This window comes from Heteronotia binoei, chromosome 8 (assembly GCF_032191835.1).
Source record: "Heteronotia binoei isolate CCM8104 ecotype False Entrance Well chromosome 8, APGP_CSIRO_Hbin_v1, whole genome shotgun sequence".
Lineage (NCBI taxonomy): Eukaryota > Metazoa > Chordata > Lepidosauria > Squamata > Gekkonidae > Heteronotia > Heteronotia binoei.
In genome coordinates this window covers 11,791,194-11,810,139 of record NC_083230.1, presented here as the reverse complement: position 1 = coordinate 11,810,139, position 18,946 = coordinate 11,791,194, and the positions used below count along the sequence as shown (strand labels likewise).

Below are 18,946 nucleotides of genomic sequence, written 5' to 3'. Positions count from 1 at the left end.
GGAATCATGAGTACCCAGAAGACATTCCCCTCCCCTCCCCCTGCTTTCTGATTACCATGAAGTGGGGGGAGGGCCTCCAAACTGAGGGATCCCCTGCCCCCACCTGGGGATTGGCAGCCCTACATTTCCCCCACAGCAGTCATTTCCTTTATGTACTTCAAAAAGTTTTTTTTTTAAATCACCAATTTAATAGTGTTATATTGATATACTGTGATATCAAAATCTGCATCAAGCTTTTTGAGTTCCCAACTTTGTTTAAAAAAAAAAAGTATGCCTATATCTCCTTTCCTTGTAGAGATATTGATGGTGGAGGCATACTGGAGAGCCAGTTTGGTGTAGTGGTTAAGTGTGCAGACTCTTATCTGGGAGAGCCAGGTTTGATTCCCCACTCCTCCACTTGCACCTGCTAGCATGGCCTTGGGTCAGCCATAGCTCTGGCAGAGGTTGTCCTTGAAAGGGCAGCTGCTGTGAGAGCCCTCTCCAGCCCCACCCACCTCACAGGGTGTCTGTTGTGGGGGAGGAAGGGAAAGGAGATTGTGAGCCGCTCTGAGACTCTTCGGAGTGGAGGGCGGGATATAAATCCAATATCTTCATCTACCTCACAGGGTGTCTGTTGTCGGGGGGGGGGGAGGTAAAGGAGATTGTGAGCCGCTCAGAGACTCTTTGGAGTGGAGGGCGGGATATAAATCCAATATCTTCATCTACCTCACAGGGTGTCTGTTGTGGGGGAGGAAGGTAAAGGAGATTGTGAGCCGCTCTGAGACTCTTCGGAGTGGAGGGCGGGATATAAATCCAATATCTTCATCTACCTCACAGGGTGTCTGTTGTGGCGGGGGGGGGAGGTAAAGGAGATTGTGAGCCGCTCAGAGACTCTTTGGAGTGGAGGGCGGGATATAAATCCAATATCTTCTTCTTCTTCTTATATCTCCACAACAATATGGATTAGACATTTGCTTTCTTAAATGAAACACGGGAACTCAGAGAACCTGATTGATATATATATTTGTCTAATGGTATATTACTATTAAATTGGCAATTTAAAAAAAATACCAGGGAAACCCTGTGTGGCAGCCCTGTCACTGCTGTGCTATATTAACAGCTGCAATAGCAATGGAGAAATTACACAAGCCTTTACTCCTGTGGGAAACACCACAGTGTGTTGCACCAATTCATATTTTAAAAACTCCGGTTTGCACAAAATGCAGCATCCAGGTTCCACTCTGGGATCAGTCACACGGACACAAATGCCAGTGCTGGATCAGCTGCACCAGCTACCTGTTCAAAGTGTCCACGCCCAGTTCAAAGTGTCAGCTGTTATTTTTAAACCCCTTCCAGCCTAAGACCCTCATACTTCTGAAATAATATTTCCCCGCATATGCCCCTGTGCTAGATACATGCTTTAGACAGCCTCCTCCTTTAGGAGTCCTTTCTTAGTGCTATCCATTTGGCTGCAGTAAGATTACAGGCCTTTTCCATGGTGGGCTCTGTTTTTTGAAACGGCATGCCAGAGCATGTGCATAGAGTTAATTCATCCACCACATCTGGGAAGGACTGTAAGGCAGTCTTTATTTCAGGCAGCATTTAATGGAGAATAAATTGTTTCAAGAGGTCTGGCTATTGTCATTCTGCTTCTGTTAATCCTGTGTCAATTGCGTATTTGAATCTATCAGTTTGAGTGTCAAGTCTGTGTTTTAATCTGTTTTCATTTTCTTAATTGGGCAATATAGTAATTTGTGTCCTTGCAGCCCATTTGCTATGTTGTTAGCTGGCTTGAGTTCAAGAAGACAAAGTAGGATAGGAATGTTTTAAATATACAAATAATTTTAAAGGATTTTTTCCCCACAAGAGTAATTTCTATGATTATATCCAAATATGGGGTTTCCTGGTAGATTCTAAAGAACTCTTTACTGGCAAAGCCTGATGGATCTCAGAAGAATCTCCCAGGGAGAGTTCATTCCCAGCCTGCTACAACAAAATCTGTGATACTGGGATATGGTTGCCAATCCCCAGGTGGGGGCAGGGGATCCCCCGGTTTGGAGGCCCTCCCCCTGCTTCAGGGTCATCAGAAAGCGGGGGGAGGGGAGGGAAATGTCTGCTGGGAACTCTGTTATTCCCTATGGAGATTTATTCCCATAGAAAATCATGGAGAATTGATCCGTGAGTATCTGCGGCTCTGGGGAAGCTGTTTTTTGGGGTAGAGGCACCAAATTTTCCGTATAGCATCTAGTGCCTCTCCCCAAAATATCTCCCAAGTTTCAAAAAGATTGGACCAGGGGGTCCAATTCTATGAGCCCCAAAAGAAGGTGCCCCTATCCTTCATTATTTCCTATGGAAGGAAGGAATTGAAAAGGTGTGCGGTCCCTTTAAACGTGATGGCCAGAACTCCCTTGGAGATCAGTTATGCATGATCTTGGCTCCACCACTAATGTCTCCTGGCTCCACCCCCAAAGTCTCCTGGCTCCACCTCCAAAGTCCCCAGATATTTCTTGAATTGGACTTGGCAACCCTATACTGGGAGTAGGAAGCACAGAAGAGACCACCCTTGTTTATATAGTTTTATGTTTTCCTTTAAATTCCTGAATGATAAAATTGGAATATTGATTACACAGTTAGAGATTTGGACCAGGGTATTTAAAGAATAATCTTCTTCCTTCTGTTCCTGTTTGTCTGTCACCTGCACAACTGATCCTCCTTTTTCAGAGATGTGGTGAGGCAACAAGGCCTTCTCAGATATAGTATGCCAGTTCTGGAATGTTCTTCTCTTGGCTACCTGCCTAGCACCAGATTTGTTGTCTTTTTGCACTGGGTGGAGATTTACTTGCCTTCCAAGGCTTTTAGCATCATCCTAATCTGCTTTTTGTTTCTTGAAAATTTTAAAAACTAAAAGCACAAAGTTCCTAGTACACAAGAGATTAATTCTGAAAGTGTTTCTCCTACTTTATTGTGCACACACACACTTCAATACTGTATGGGTAAAAAGTAAAAGAAACCTCTTCAAAATGAGCCCTTTGCAAAAAAGATACATATATACATAGTATACACATATACTAAAGAGGAATATATATATATATATATATATATATATATATATATATATATATATATATATGCATACATGTATGTATATTCATATATCTTTTGTCTTGGTAAACCCAAGTTCCCTCATTAGGTGGGACTGTGGTGCATCAGCCTTTGACCAGGCAAACCATCAATCAACTACTCTTGTGTCAAACTGGTTAATTCTGCTCTCCCTCACCCACTGCTGGCCCCAGGACAGATGAGGATTGGCCTTCTGGGGAAACTGCTAGGCAGTGGCTGATGCTAGGCAACTAACTTTGTTTCTCTCAGTAAAAAGCAACCAAGCTTGGTTCTCTCAGTAGAAGTCGAAGGGAGGTCCTTTCAAGTCCTATTTTGGCCTCTGAGGGAGAACTCATTGGATGACTCCACTCCTCTCTCCCACCTGAGTGGCTGTTGCTAGCCAGCCAAGCTGATTCTGTCAGGAAAAGGCAACCAACCTTGGTTCTGGCAGTTTATGGCTCTCCCTACTCTCCCATTAGATTGCTACCTTGACGTGGCAAGAGGGCTTGTGCGGTTCAGTGAAGCTGTGGGCTATGCCATGCAGGGCCAGCCAAGATGGACAGGCCACACCTGAGATCCCAGACAAAATGTGATCCAATAGAGAAGGAAATAGCAAACCACTCCAGTATCCTTGCCAGGAAAACTCCATGGACAGTAACAAAAGGCTGAAAGATATGGCGCTGGAAGATGAGCCCCTCAGGTCAGAAGGTGCCCAATATGCTACTTGGGAAGAGCAGAGGGCAAGTCCAAGTAACCACAGAAAGAGTTAAGCAGCTAGGTCAAAGGTGAAAGGATGCTCAGCTGTGGATGTGTCTGATGGTGAAAGGAAAGTCCAATGCTGCAAAGAACAATACTGCATTGGAATGTGGAATGTAAGATCAATGAATCAAGGTAAGCTGGATGTAGTCAAACAAGAGATGGCAAGACTGAACACTGACATCTTGGGAATCAGTGAACTAAAATGGATGGAAATGGGTGAATTTAACTCAGAGGATCACTACATCTATTATTGTGGGCAAGAGTCCCGTAGAAGAAATGGTGTGGCCTTTACAGTTAGCAAGAGAGAGGAAGGAATACAATCTCAAAAATGACAGAATGATCTCGGTCCGTATCCAAGGCAAACCATTCAATATCACAGTAATCCATGCCCCAACCACTGATGCAGAAGAGGCTGAAGTGGAGCAGTTCTATGAAGATCTACAACACCTTCTAGAATTAACACCAACAAAAGATGTCCTCCTCATCACAGGGGACTGGAATGCCAAAGTAGGAAGTCAAAAGGTAATCGGAACAACTGACAAGTTTGTCCTTGGAGAACAAAATGAAGCCGGGCAAAGGCTAATAAGAGTTTTGTCAAGAGAACAAGCTGGTCATAGCAAACGCCATCTTCCAACAACCTAAAAGGTGATTCTACACGTGGACATCACCTAATGGGCAACTTTGAAATCAGATTGATTATATACTCTGCAGTCAAAGATGGAGAAGCTCCTTACAGTCAGAAAAAACAAGACTGGAGCTGGCTGCGGCTCAGATCATGAGCTACTCATTGCAAAATTCAGGCTTAAATTGAAGAAAACTGGGGAAGCCATTAGGCCATTCAGGTTTGACCTTGATCACATCTTTTATGAATATACAATGGAGGTGAAGAATAGGTTTAAGGAACTAGAGTTGATTTATTTTATTTCAGCTTCTAAGTCCTTTGCTCTGCTGTCTTTGAAGCTGTTTCTTTACCAGTCCTTGGAGTAGGAACCAGCAGCCTCTGATATCTGGATCCTTGCCACCTCTTCCTGATCTCTTCTGCTTCTGTTAGGTCCCTACCATTTTTGTCCTTTATCATGGCCATCTTTGCACGAAACTTTCCCCTGATTTCTCCAGTTTTCTTGAAGAGATCTCTTGTCCTTCCCATTCTATTATTTTCCTCTATTGTTTTGCATTATTTGTGAGGAGGTGGGTAGTTTTACATGGCTGCCATGCTTTTTGAAAGAGACAGACATCTGCATATTCCCATCCTTCACTTTCTTAAAAAAAACACAAACCCTTTTATACCTCTAAAACAAAGAATGGCTTAGTTGATGGAAAGGGAGAACTTGTGCTTGCAGTAACCATACATACATCTTTAACATCAGGCTTCACATCTCTTCTGAATCAGGGAGGCTTCAGTGGGACAGAAAAATGTACAGAGAGTAGAACTGGTGTAGACACAGTCCATAGATAGCATTATAACCCTTTCTCGCCATATACTATCATTGGGCAACAGTTTGCTCAGTCAAGGGGAACTGTTCTAACTAAACATCAATCTTTGTCAAGCAAGATCTGCAATTCTAACATTTGAAACATGAATAATAAGCTTAATAAGAACAACAGAGTTACCCATTGAAAGCCCAATTATCCTGTACGGAATACAGCAGGAGGCAATAAAAGCTGCCCACAAGGCAATATACAACTTCTGCGTTGTTTCTGGCTGGACCCACATAAACAAGCTGAGGGGGGGAAACAAAGAAGCAGTTAAAAATTATAGAGCATTTAATATTCTGTGAATTCAAGTGTTCTAAAATGGTCCTTGCTAGGCAGAGAATACGCAAACATATACTTACTTTTTAATTTTTTCCAGTATGTCTGACATTTTGCCAAACAAGTTCTGAAAATGAGAAAGAATAAACTTGAAATATAGATACTTTGCTTCTATGTGATCTAAATGGAATAGGGTTCCTACTTATTAAATCACCACTGAAATTTTCATGCACCTGAAGCTGAATTATACTGCATGAGATCATAGGTGGACCAAAAGCGGTCTGGTCTACTCCAAGCAGAAATCGTTTATATGACCTAATACCTGATCCTTTTACCTGGAGATGTTGCGAATGAACCAGAGACCTTTGGCTACAGAGACACTCTACAATTGACAGTCCGAGTTCTGTCAGTAACTTGACCACTGCAGAGCAGAAAAGAATCTTAATTCTAATTATGGAACATGTGACCCTGCAGCATACTCCCAAAATCTTAGACCAGGGGTGGCCAACGGTAGCTCTCCAGATGTTTTTTTGCCTACAATTCCCATCAGCCCTAGCCAGCATGGCCAATGGCTGGGGCTAATGGGAGTTGTAGGCAAAAAAAACATCTGGAGAGCTACCGGTGGCCACCCTTGTCTCAGACCATGGCTAGGAAATCAGGAATGTTATTGCCTGGACTCAACCTTTGAGAAAACAAAATTTGATTTATTTATATGGCTGTGGATTTAAGCCGGAGGGAAAAACCCCTGACTGCTATATTTTTTGATGTGGAAAACATCCGATCCAATACCATACCTGTGCTTTCTGTGCCACATCCAGAACTAGCTGGAACTTTTCTGACACTGTAAGGTCTTCTTTTGGAGGTTCCTGTCACAAGACAAAATGCCAGAAATCGAGCTTTTCAGATTTAGACATTTGCTGTACATTTTATTTCTTTTTTTAAAAAAAGCTCACACTCCACCTCGGTTGTCGCTGGGAGCTCAAGATTGTTGACAAAAGCTAAAATGCATACATCAAATACCAATCCATAATACTCTGTCACAACAACCAAAGTAACAGAAGCATCATAGGACAGACAAACACAACACAATGCACAGCAGCCAAGAAGGTCAGAGCGCCTGCTCCGGCTGCAACGCCACTGAGGATGTTCTCCGCAGCTGAGAACGAAACGTCTGGAAGGAAAACTTTCTCCAGTAGAACATGGCACTTGAGCCCGAAAGACTCTACAAACCCTAACAACAGATGCCATAAAAGAATCAACTCAGACAGAACAGCCTGCAACATTTGGTGAGCTGCACGAAAGGTTCACCATAAAAAGTTCAGTTTTTCTGTGTTCTTCCTGGAAGGCTAAGAAGAAGAAGAAGATATTGGATTTATATCCCGCCCTCCACTCTGAAGAGTCTCAGAGCGGCTCACAATCTCCTTTACCTTCCTCCCCCACAACAGACACCCTGTGAGGTAGATGAAGATATTGGATTTATATCCCGCCCTCCACTCCGAAGAGTCTCAGAGCGGCTCATAATCTCCTTTACCTTCCTCCCCCACAACAGACACCCTGTGAGGTAGATTAAGATATTGGATTTATATCCCGCCCTCCACTCCGAAGAGTCTCAGAGCGGCTCACAATCTCCTTTCCCTTCCTCCCCCACAACAGACACCCTGTGAAGTAGATGAAGATATTGGATTTATATCCCGCCCTCCACTCCGAAGAGTCTCAGAGAGGCTCACAATCTCCTTTCCCTTCCTCCCCCACAACAGACACCCTGTGAGGTGGGTGGGGCTGAGAGGACTCTCCCAGCAGCTGCCCTTTCAAGGACAACCTCTGCCAGAGCTATGGCTGACCCAAGGCCATGCTAGCAGGTGCAAGTGGAGGAGTGGGGAATAGGGATGTGCATTCGGTTCGGCCAAGCTGTATTTACAGCCGAATCAGTGTTGATTCGGCCGCATACGGAATAGCCTGCAGCCGACTTCCATAAGAGCCCATTATACAGCAGCCGAATAGACTCGCTGTGTATTTACGAATAGCTATTCGTAAGCAGCACACGCGGCTGTCAATTCAAAAGGCGGCAATTAGCTTCTGGAGCTTCAAAGGAGCTGCTTTCTTTGGCGCCTTTAGTGGCGAACAGGGAGGGGGGGAGGGGGAAGAGGAGCCCCAGCAGCCAATCCAAAGCATGCATTTGCAAAATGCATTGTAAATGCATGCTTTGCAGGGCTGTTGTTGTGTACTGTGTAGCTGATGGCCCAGCCATCAGCTACATTGTTATTTTGATCTTTTGCTTACTTGGGTATCCAAGTAAGCAATGTTCTCTGGCCAATCAGAGAGAGCAGTGCTATTTTTTGAAATTGCTCTCTGTAGGGCCAGAGAACCTTTTTAAGGAGTCTTCCTGCATTGCTGTGTTGGTGTATGTGGTGTGAGTTGGTGTGAGAGAGATTGTGCTGTGTGCTGCTGCCTTTGGCTTTAGCTCCTGCCTGCTGCTGTCTCACTGCCTTACCAGAGACCTCCCTGGACTCAGAGAAGACAAGGTAAGAGTTTTGGGGTTCTTGTTTTAGTTTTTGTTGGTAAAAGGACTAGAGTCCCTTTACTTGTTCAGATTTGGGTGGGTGAGTAGCCTATTTGGGGTTGGGGGTTAGGTTCTGCTGGGGGTGTGGGCCTGGGGTGGGGGTTTTTTGCTAATTTGCCCATATCTTAATTTAGTGAGAGGACTTTTTAAAGTGCAGTGCCCTTTTACTTCTCCTGATTTGGGTGGCTTGGATTTCTTGCGGTTAGGGTGAAGGGTTTTTTTTTTTTTGGGGGGGGGGGAGTTCCTGTATTATTAAAAGTTGAGTTTTTTACTGTTTCATTGTTTGATTTGTTGCTGCTGTGTTGTTTTGCTGCTGTGTTACTTTTATCTTCAGGTTATTGGGGGGGGGGGGTGCTGTTTGGCCTAATTTTCTTGTTGGTGAAAAGGCCACTTTTTTAACACTTGGCCTTTTGTGATTCTGCTGGTTTTGTTTTGGTTTTTTAAATTGCCTCTGGTTGGTGTGGGGGTTGGTGAGGGTGTGTGTGGGCTGGGTCACTTTCTTGTTTTTATAGAGTAGGTTGTGTGTGTTCTGTGGCAGGGAAGCTGGCACCTGGGTGAGAGACCCAGAAGCAGCAGGTTTGTTGTGGTTGACCAGCTCTCCCCGTGTTGTTTGGGGCAGGGCTGGAGAGCTGGCATCTGTAGATTGTGTGTTCTGTGGCAGGGAAGCTGGCACCTGGGTGAGAGACCCAGAAGCAGCAGGTTTGTTGTGGTTGACCAGCTCTCCCCGTGTTGTTTGGGGCAGGGCTGGAGAGCTGGCATCTGTAGATTGTGTGTTCTGTGGCAGGGAAGCTGGCACCTGGGTGAGAGACCCAGAACCAGTAGGTTTGTTGTGGTTGGCCAGGTCTCCCCGTGTTGTTTGGGGCAGGGCTGGAGAGCTGGCATCTGGGTTTGCTGCAGCCAGGTCTGCAGAGCAGACCTTGAGCAGATTGTGTTTTGTGTGGCAGTGATGTTACAACTTACAACTGGGTTTTATATTGCTTCCAGGCCTGCCCTGCAGGGTTAGAGTAGATAGAGGGATGTAGTGCATGTGGGTCCTATAGAGATTCTCTGATGTGGTTAGGTTTGGCTTTGGGTGCCCCAGGAATTGGACCCCCTGGTCCAATTTTTTTTTGGCCTTGTGGGTTTTGTGTGGGACAGTGCCCTGAAGCTGCACAGCAGTTTGGTGGGCTCTCCTCAAAACCCCCTGTTCCCCAGAGCCACTTTTCCCACGACAATTACAGTGAGGAAGTGGCTAATTGGGCTTTCCCCATCATTGTTAGCAATGGGCCTTTTGGGGAGCCCAAAGACAGGGACCCCCTGGCCCAATCATTTTGGGACTTGGGGGGGTTGGAGGGGAGAGTCCCCTGCAGGTCCCCTGCAAATTTGGGGGCTCTCCCTCAAACCCCCTGCCCCCCAGTAGCCTCTAATTATGCCCTATGTTGCCATTGATTTCAATGGCCCATAGGGTATAATGATGGAATAGGGGCACCCTCTTTGGGTGCCCCTGGAATGGGATCCCCTGGCCCAATCTTTTTGGGACTTGGGGGGCTTGGAGGGGAGAGTCCCCTGCAGGTCCCCTGCAAATTTGGGGGCTCTATCTCAAACCCCCTCCCCTCCATGCGGCTTCAAATATACCCTATTTGCCATTGATTTCAATGGCCCATAGGGTATAATAGGGCCGTATATTCGGTAATAGCCGTGCATCTACCGTATATGCGGCTATTCCGAATACGGTATTCATTAGTGCATGGGGAATCCGAATTTTTTTTCCCCGTGTACTTCCGAATCCGTGTAATTCCGAATTTTTTTTTTTTGCACATCCCTAGTGGGGAATCAAACCCGGTTCTCCCAGATAAGAGTCCGCACACTTAACCACTACACCAAACTGGCTCTCCATAAGCATAAGGTGCTGCTTATGTCAGCAAAGCTTCCTAGCATTCCAGGAAGAACACTGAAAAAATAGGTCTTAATTCAGACTAGACCCGTTTAGGATTTTTTTTCATCCTAAGCAGGTCTACTCTGAATTAACTCCCATTTTTCAGTGTTCTTAGGATTTCAGTCACAGGCTAGTATAACAGATGGGGTAGTTATGGGAAAAATCCAAGACCGCTTGACAGCCAACTTGAACGCCCATCATGTGTTGCTACCACCAAGAAGACACTGCTGTGACAAAAGAGCCTCATAGGAACCTGCGGGGAGAACAGTTAAAAGCAGGGGGAGCAGAGCTACTATATAAGCTACTATGGTTGAACACAGTATATTCCTAAATTCAGGATGAAGCTACACATCAATGGATGTTGTGCTTTTACTGCAATACAGGAATAATTTGCAACTGGATATTCCTGTGTGGACAAGTTGGTCCAGTTGCAAATCACTGCAATAGTTAAATAATAGCACAGTATCTTCCAATGTGTGAATGAAACCTTAGTTCCTAGTACTAGATGCAAGTTACCAATATAAAGTTGTCTTCTTATGTAAGTCTGCCTAAATAAACATCATGCCTATTAATTCTTACAATGAGCCACCCTTAAACGCAGCATTATCTCACATAGAAAGATATCATTTAATGTATTCAGAGAGAGAGAGGTCATATGAATGCATATAAATGCAGAATACATTAAATATTATCTTTTTATTTGATTGTAGGGCAAGGGAAAATGGTGCTGAAGAAGAAGATGATGATGATATTGGATTTATAACCTGCCCTCCACTCCGAATCTCAGAGACTCTGAGCGGCTCACAATCTCCTTTATCTTCCTCTCCCACAACAGACACCCTGTGAGGTGGGTGGGGCTGAGAGGACTCTCACAGCAGCTGCCCTTTGAAGGACAACCTCTGCCAGAGCTATGGCTGACTCAAGGCTCTTCCAGCAGGTGCAAGTGGAGGAGTGGGGAATCAAACCCGGCTCTCCCAGATAAGAGTCCACGCACTTAACCACTACACCCAACTGGCTCTGTGGACACGACTTCCAAAACACATACCACCTCGTCGATATGACATGCAAATGCCCTCTCACTGTGATATATCCAAAAAGACCATATTGAGCCAGGTTTGGGAAGTGTTGGAGCAAAGAAGTGGAAAGTGGACAATCAGGAGATGACATTGCATAAACACACACACACAAAACCCCCACTCCAGTTTGGGTGCCAAACTGTAAACAAAAACCTTTGTGGGGAAACAAGTGAAGACCTGTTTTGGTTTCTCTGGTGTTCCATCAATAACCCCTCCCTCCTGCCTTCTGTTTTAATTGCTATCTGGGTGTTTTATAGATGTATTTCAGCTTCAGTTTTAACTAGATGTACTTTTCTAATGTCCTGTTTTAATTGTTAGCTGCGTTGATGGCCATGATTGGGTAGATATAAATTTTGTAAATAAATTTGTAAATAAATAAACCTAAGCCCTCTATGAAGTGGTATTATGTGCAAAATTGAGGTTTTCAATAAAAAGCCTGAAAGTATTTTTTAAAAAAAATGTGATCACATAAAGCAGACAAGTTGATTAGAGAGAGGAAAATCCACACCATTAACACTTGGTTTCAAGCTCTTATCAAACATTCTCCAAGTTAACTTAAAATATTTTAACTTACAATGGGTTCAGAAACTTCAGGCACAATACTCCACTGTATTCTCCACCCCCTAAAAAAAAAAAGAAACTTTTAAACTTTTCCATATGGCTTCTTGAGAATGGGTAATGAGCAATACTTTTAAAAAGCATCTTGTGTGGGTAGGAAACATCTTTGCAGTCTATTTTTGTATTCCCCACCCCAAGTCAGCTACAGTTTCAAAGTCAGCCCACCTTATGGAACCATACAGTCCTGGATATTCAAAAGGCTGGAGCAAATCACAAGTTTTGTAAAAAAATTGTATGTAATCTTGACCAAGGAAACACTACAACAACAGCGCAAATCACACATTTCATCTTCATCAATCCCTTTCCAGACAATAAACTATAACTATGGCATCACAATGTTTTTACACCAACAACATTTGTTCTATGCAGACTGCTGCCTGAATCGTTATAATTAAGGCCTTTTATCATGGTACAGCTTTTTATCACACAAATGGCATTGCCTTGATCGAATAAATATCAGGCCTGGAGTAAGTGAATGAAGCTAGCTTGGAGCCAGCAACTCCTGCTGACAAAATTTGATTTCTAAGAATAAGATAAAGGCAAGGGTTGGTATAATTGTACAGCACACACAGGCCCATCACATTCAGTGGACAGAGTCAAGAGAACTTTACAATCAACTTAGCATGTCCAGAAGACACACTAATATTCAGACTATCGCTTTCCATGTGGAAAGCAGTGATTTCACCATAACAAAAACGGTCAGAACTGAAATGACTTTTCCATTAGAAAGGATGCTTGCAAAATGCTAACGGCAATGACAAGTAAAGAGTGGACTCCAATGATTACATTTTTGATTAAATTAGATAAGAATAAGATATACTGGATCACAGCTAGGGCCCAAACCACACACCTTGGTGTTATGCTACTTGGTGAGCCAAGTGCCTCTTAATTTCTAGATAATATTCTAAAGAGTTTTACTTTTACAGGGTTTTTTTTTTTTAAAAAACCCTTTGGCTGGAAGAGCAGAACAAGGAATCTACCTTTAGTGCAACACAAGTGCGCCTATGTAATAGCTAATTATAAACATCAATAAAATACAACGCAAAGAGATTACCTGGCTATGAGGTAATTTAGGGATAACCTCAAAATTGCTAAAAATAAGAACATAGGAATGGCCCAGCCATGCCATACAGCATTCATGTAGATCTACAGATTTAAAAAGACACATTAAAAATTAAAGGGTTAGGTTTTCATACCATAAACATACCAAAGCCATCACATTTTGAGGTCACAAACACCAATTAATGAGAAGCCACTATTCCTAATGAGCAGACATTCCTAAAACAATTGGCGCTTTAGGCTGTTAACACATTGTAAAATATCAGGAAAATGTTGACAAAGTCTATGCTTCAGTTCGATAAACCAATGATCAATTGAAATATATTGCCAAGAAAGAGAAATATTGTATTCACAGAACTTTGTGACACCGAAGGACAAAGGTACCCTGGAAGTGTAATCTGGCACAGAAAGGATACCACCAAAGAAACCCTGTCATATTTGATGACTGGATAATTCATGTGGTCGCCATTCAGATGGATGGAATTGTGTGTTACAGAGATCGTAAAGCTATCTAAAATGGCAGTCCTATGTTCCATCTTGTTAAACTATGAGTGGTATAAAGGTTGGATAAAAATTTTCTAACCAGTCACTTCCTGCTCTGAGGTCATAGGGATAAATAGCTCTTCCACCTGATTGGCTACTGCTCGCAAAGTTAAAGAAATATCCATAATAAAAACATCAAGACCGAGATTTATTTGAACCAGGTGCTGTGAAGGAAATGTATATATAATGGAACCGCCATTTTACTGGGGAGAACCTTGTTTTTTGTAACATGTAACCCCCTTCCTTATTTCTCCTCAGCACAGAATGTATCACCAATTTCCAAAGCACTGTGCCTGACAAAAACTGTATCATTGGGCCGGCATCCAGAAATGGAAATCATCTTGCCCTGTGAAAGGCAGTTTCTAAAGATACAACCATCTGAGTGGGTTCTCTCTTTCAACAGTCAACATTCAACGAGCATTTATACATATGTAAAAGCTGCAAAATGAATAAAAGGATACTGATATTATACTGAGAATGAAGAAGTAGTTTGAAATGGGACCAGGATGGGATAATTCAAGTTCTCATTCAGCTATGAAGTTTGCTTTGGTGACCTTGGGCCATTCACTCTCACAGCCCAACCTGCTTCATGGGGTTGTAGAGAGGACAAAATGTAGGCAGAAAGAACTATAAACATCTCCCTGAGCTCCTGAGAGCAAGGGTGAGATAAAATGTAATGACAGATTTTTAATTTATGTATTTAAGGACATTTAAATACTACCTTTCCATGAAAACTGTGTTCAGGTGGCTAGATGACCACCACCTGTGAGAGTAGAAGTCATAGGGGTAACATTCAGAATTCAAGTGTCATGACTCTTCTTGAAAAGAAAGTGGTGAAGAAGTAAATATCCATTTCCCCCAAGACAGAGGCTTTTTGGGGGGAGAGAGTGGGCATGTTGTTGGTTCTTCCGAGCTCAACATATTTATGCTGAGTTCTGTGGCAGACGCAGGACCACAGACTCATACTTTTCACTGCCCACGTCCTGAAAAACAGCACCACACTTACTTGCAACTTTGTAGTTCATCAGATGGTCTTCTGTGCACGTATACATGGCCTGTACATACACAGACCAGTCAGGGAGAAGGAAATTCTCAAGATTTCTAGCTCTTTCTAAGGTTTCAGAAAATTCCTCTTCCCCTCTGGTGCATGCTGGTGTTTTCCCACCCAAACCAGCACATGATGGAGGAGGGGAGAGCACTCCTCCCTCAGTCCTCCCTTCACTGCCATGGAGAAAAACTCTCACAAGATCCCACAGTGGGAGGGAGGGATGTGTGCCTGTACAGAAGACTATTAGAAGAACAACAGTTACAGTTAAGTGCAATGCTGTTGGCATCTTTGTGGTGTTTGTGAAGTCCCACTTGGGAGAGTAGCAAGCTCAGTTACTAGAGGAGGTGGGTGTGGGATCCTCAGCAAAACAACAACTGAAGCACTGATTTCCCCACAGTCACATCACTACTGGAGTCAACATCAATGGCATAACGTTTCACAAAAGTGGAAACCAACAACCACATAGCAGCTTTACAGATGTTGAGCAGGGAGTATAATAGCTTGGGATGTGTGGAAAGTCAATACAATCTTAGAAAGGAAGCCCAGCTTTGATCACGGCACCATCACAAAATTTAGCGAAGGGAAATGAACAACTGCGTGTCCTCAGTTCCCTGACCCTCTGTGAAGAGGTTCTGGTCAACAGGAATGCCATCTCGTATGATAAAAAACACAAGTCACATGTAGCCACGGGCTCAAATGGTTTTACACATCAGGGTTGACAGGACAAGACTCCATTGTAGAATGGGAGGGGGCACTGAAGGATACATATTAAACAATCCTTTCAAAAAACTTTTTTGGCATCTTACGTCAGAAAACTGAGTAGCCATCGTCATCAACATGAAAGGCCTAAAAAGCTGCCAAATGCACCTTTATGGATGCTATAGCCAAACCTTTATCTTTTCGGTGAATACTCAAAGATGATGTATCGAAAACACATCTCTGGCTGAACCCTTTCAGTAGAGGCTCGTTGGTGGAGATAATGAAAAATCGATATTAAAAGTATACAAATTATTATTGAAATGGTCTACAGAAGCAGTAAAGTCTCAAATGGTTAAATGGGCAATTAATGTGAATAGAGAAATACAATGGAGGCGTGGGAGCACCTTTGGAAGAACTCAATGAAGATCTCAACTTGTCAGAGTATCAAAGAGAACTGTTTTAAGATGATGTAGAGGTGGTATATGACTCTGAAAAAACTGGCTAGGATGAGTAAAAAGATGTTGGATAGATGTTGGAAATGTAAAAAAACATGAAGGTTCTTTCTTTCATATGTGGTGGACTTGTGAAAAAGCGAAAGAGTACTGGAAGATGATACAACAAGAAATCTCCAAAATTTTGGGTTACGACTTTAAGAAAACTGCAGAGACATTCTTGCTTGGATTACAATTAGAAAAATTCCCAAAGGAAGACAGGACTCTAATTTGGTACTCGCTATCAGCTGCTAGGACATTGTATGCGCAGCTATGGAAACAAGAAAAAATACCAGAGAAATGGGACCGGACTATGAAAGTTTTATCGTGGAGTGAAATGGACAAACTAACTAGAACGCTAAGAGACTATGACTTAGAGATATTTAAAAAGGAGTGGAAGAAATTTAAAGGCTATATGGAGAAAGAGTGGAACGTAAAAAGACATTGGACAATTTTTTAGCATTAATGGGGGGGGGGGGAAATATATGTATTGAATTTTGATCAGTTAGAAGTACCTTTAGTATTGAACTTGAATCTATAACTCCGGGGAAGTCAACATTGGAGGGGGGGGGGGTTGTAATGCCATATGGGTTAGCACTGAAAATTTAAAATTAAGATTTGTAACCATATGTTATCAATAAATTGTTAAAACAACAGTAGAGGCTCATTGGAAAAACTTGCCTCATTTGTTGGCAATGGATTTTCTGGTTAAGGGTCTGCACACTGAAACAGGAAGAATAAGCTAGTACCCCCCCCCCCCAAAAAAAAAATCTTGCAGGTTGTGAGATGTAGGGATCATACTCTGTGATGCGGGAGGGGATTTATTCATTCATTTATTTGTTTTGATTATTATCCCACCCACTATAATATAAATTACAAGATGGCTTCAATGTGGTAAAGTGGTCTCAAGGAATTTCCATTGCATTGATACTCAGATGTTCTAGACTTTAACACGTGGTAAGACTCCCACCAGTAGCAGCATAAAAGTAACATCTACAGATAGTGTCAGTGGATGGAACAGATGGCTGGAGCAGGAGGGCAGAATAATTTGATATCTGCCGCCTCAACCAAAGGCCTGATGGAACAGCTCCATTTTACAGGCCCTGTGGAATTGTAGTAAGTCCCACAGGCCCCTGATTTCACTTGGAAGATGGTTCCAGGAGGCTAGAGCCAGAGATGAAAAGGCTCTGGCTCTGGTCAAAGCTAGGTGGACATCTCTTGTGCTGGGGATCACCAGTAGATGTTGATCTGAAGAACACAAGGCTCTTTGGGGGGCACAGTCGGACAATCCTGCAGATATGCTGGTCCCTGACTGCATAGGACTTTGAAGGTAAATACCATAACCTTGAACTGGATCTGATACGAAACTGGAAGCCAGTGCAGCTGGTGGAGTACTGGGTGTATATGTGCTCATACAGGAGTCCTGGTAAGGACATACACAGCTGCATTTTGAACTAGCTGAAATTTCTGAGTCAGTTTCAAGGGCAGCCCTGCACAGGGAAAATTAGAATAATCCACCCTGGAGGTGACCATTGTGTGGAGGTGACCAGTGTTCCCTCTAAGTTGCAGAGTCTTGTGAGCAAAAATTCTACTTTGTGAGCTACTGGTATTAAAAGTTGAGAGCTACTGGCATTAAAGTTGTGAGCTAGTGCATAGATTAGTGTGCTCTGGGTGTATCCTTTCTGAGCTAAGACAAAAATGTGTGAGCTGGAGGCTAAAAATCTGTGAGCTAGCTAACACTAACTTAGCTTAGAGGGAACACTGGAGGTGACCATTGTGTGGGAAAGGTAGGGAACCAATTGCCTGACCAGCTGGAGATGATAAAAGGCTGATTTGGCAATGTTTGTGACCTGGGCCTCCATGGAAAGTGAGGCATCCATGATCATGCCCAAATTCCTCACCACTGGCATCAACAACATCCTGACTATGTGGAGCAAGTCCTCACTGACCAGGAAAGGGATGTATCTCGCTCTCAAGAGATTGTCTAGGATCAGGAATCTGATGCTGTGGCCAAAAAGCTGGACTTTGGAGTTACTGATCGGGGATCAGTGCTGGTGCTTCATCCCATGAGTGTGAAGCACAGAGACCACAAAGAAGATCTACCAAAATACAATTGGTGTTCCTCACTTTGAGTTTTAAAATGACCCTGCTCAGTATTGGTCTAGGGCGAGGTGGGCAAACTGTGGCTCGGGAGCCACATGTGGTTCTTTCACACATATTGTGTTGCTCTCAAAGTTCCCACCATCCCACTGGCTGGCTTGGAGAAGGCATTTTTCTCTTTAAATCACTTCTCCAAGCCAAGTCAGCTGGTAACTTGGAGAATGCATTTAAAGTTAAAGTGGCTTTCTTTCCACCTCTCACCCTCCTAATTTACTTTCCTCCCTCCTTCCCTCTCTTCCTGTCTTACAGTTCTCAAACATCTGCTGTTCATGTCTTGCGGCTCTCAGACATCTGAGATTTATTCTACATGACTATTACATTAAGCAAGTTTGGCCACTCCTGATCTAAGGAGAAAGGCATAGAAAAGTATACAGGGCAGCAAAAATCTGGAAATAATCCCCCAGCTGACTCTGGGTCTGATCCTCCAGTTGTCAAGCATGCTATTTCTAAGTGCTGTTTTATCCATACCTTTCTCCTTCCACCCTTCCCCCTCTCATTCCTTTCTTCTCCCCCCACCCAGTGGGTGCATAATAAAATCTTCTCTTCTCAGGATCTGTAGCATAACCTTGTATTGAACAGTGTAAAGTGCCTCTCCCCCAGATTCACACAGCCCTGCCTTATCAGCTCACATCTTTATGTTATTCTTTTGAAGTTATCTGTAACCCTACCTTTTGAACTAGCCTATAAGACACTTTGCAACTTTGTATCCAATATTACTTCCAATGAATCTGTCTTCTGAGCAAGTCATGGAGTTTCAATAAAACAAGTCTTTGATTTAAAACAAAAGCTTGATTATTTCGAAATATCGATGCTTGACATTTTGGAAGTAATCCTCCTTGGGAATTTAACCGAACTGGCAACTTTCTAACTGTATGGCGGAGAGGACACCAGATAACAGCAGATTCCCTACTACGCCGGATAGGCTGAGAGGCGAGCCTAGAGGAGAAGGCGCCGGGGTGTGGACACTGCTGTGGCACATGATTGATGCGCGTCAAGTCACGGGGAAAGGATCCTCCTTACATATCCAACAACTGTTCATCACTCTGAAAGTGTGGGTCCCCCGAACCTCTACTACCCTGATGGATGAGGCATCGGCTCAGTAAGAAGCGATCCTGGCCCGACCATCCCGACGGGTGAGAGCGGGGGAAGAACGTGACCAGGATGGTGCGAGAGCTGGAGGAGGAGGTG

At 43.4% G+C, this 18,946-nt stretch overlaps 1 protein-coding gene across 3 annotated transcripts in view; it reads right to left on the bottom strand.

Annotated features, from left to right (window-relative positions):
* The window catches only part of GRAMD4 (GRAM domain containing 4), a 158,449-nt gene that overhangs the window by 20,559 nt on the left and 118,944 nt on the right, over window positions 1-18,946 (bottom strand). For all 3 annotated transcript variants that reach the window (XM_060244771.1, XM_060244768.1, XM_060244770.1), the window contains 5 exons: window positions 12,813-12,904; window positions 11,715-11,763; window positions 6,384-6,455; window positions 5,673-5,716; window positions 5,449-5,558 (listed from right to left, as the gene is read on the bottom strand). In XM_060244771.1, coding sequence (XP_060100754.1) covers window positions 5,449-5,558; window positions 5,673-5,716; window positions 6,384-6,455; window positions 11,715-11,763; window positions 12,813-12,904 — 367 coding nt within the window. The remainder of the gene's footprint in view (window positions 1-5,448; window positions 5,559-5,672; window positions 5,717-6,383; window positions 6,456-11,714; window positions 11,764-12,812; window positions 12,905-18,946) is intronic.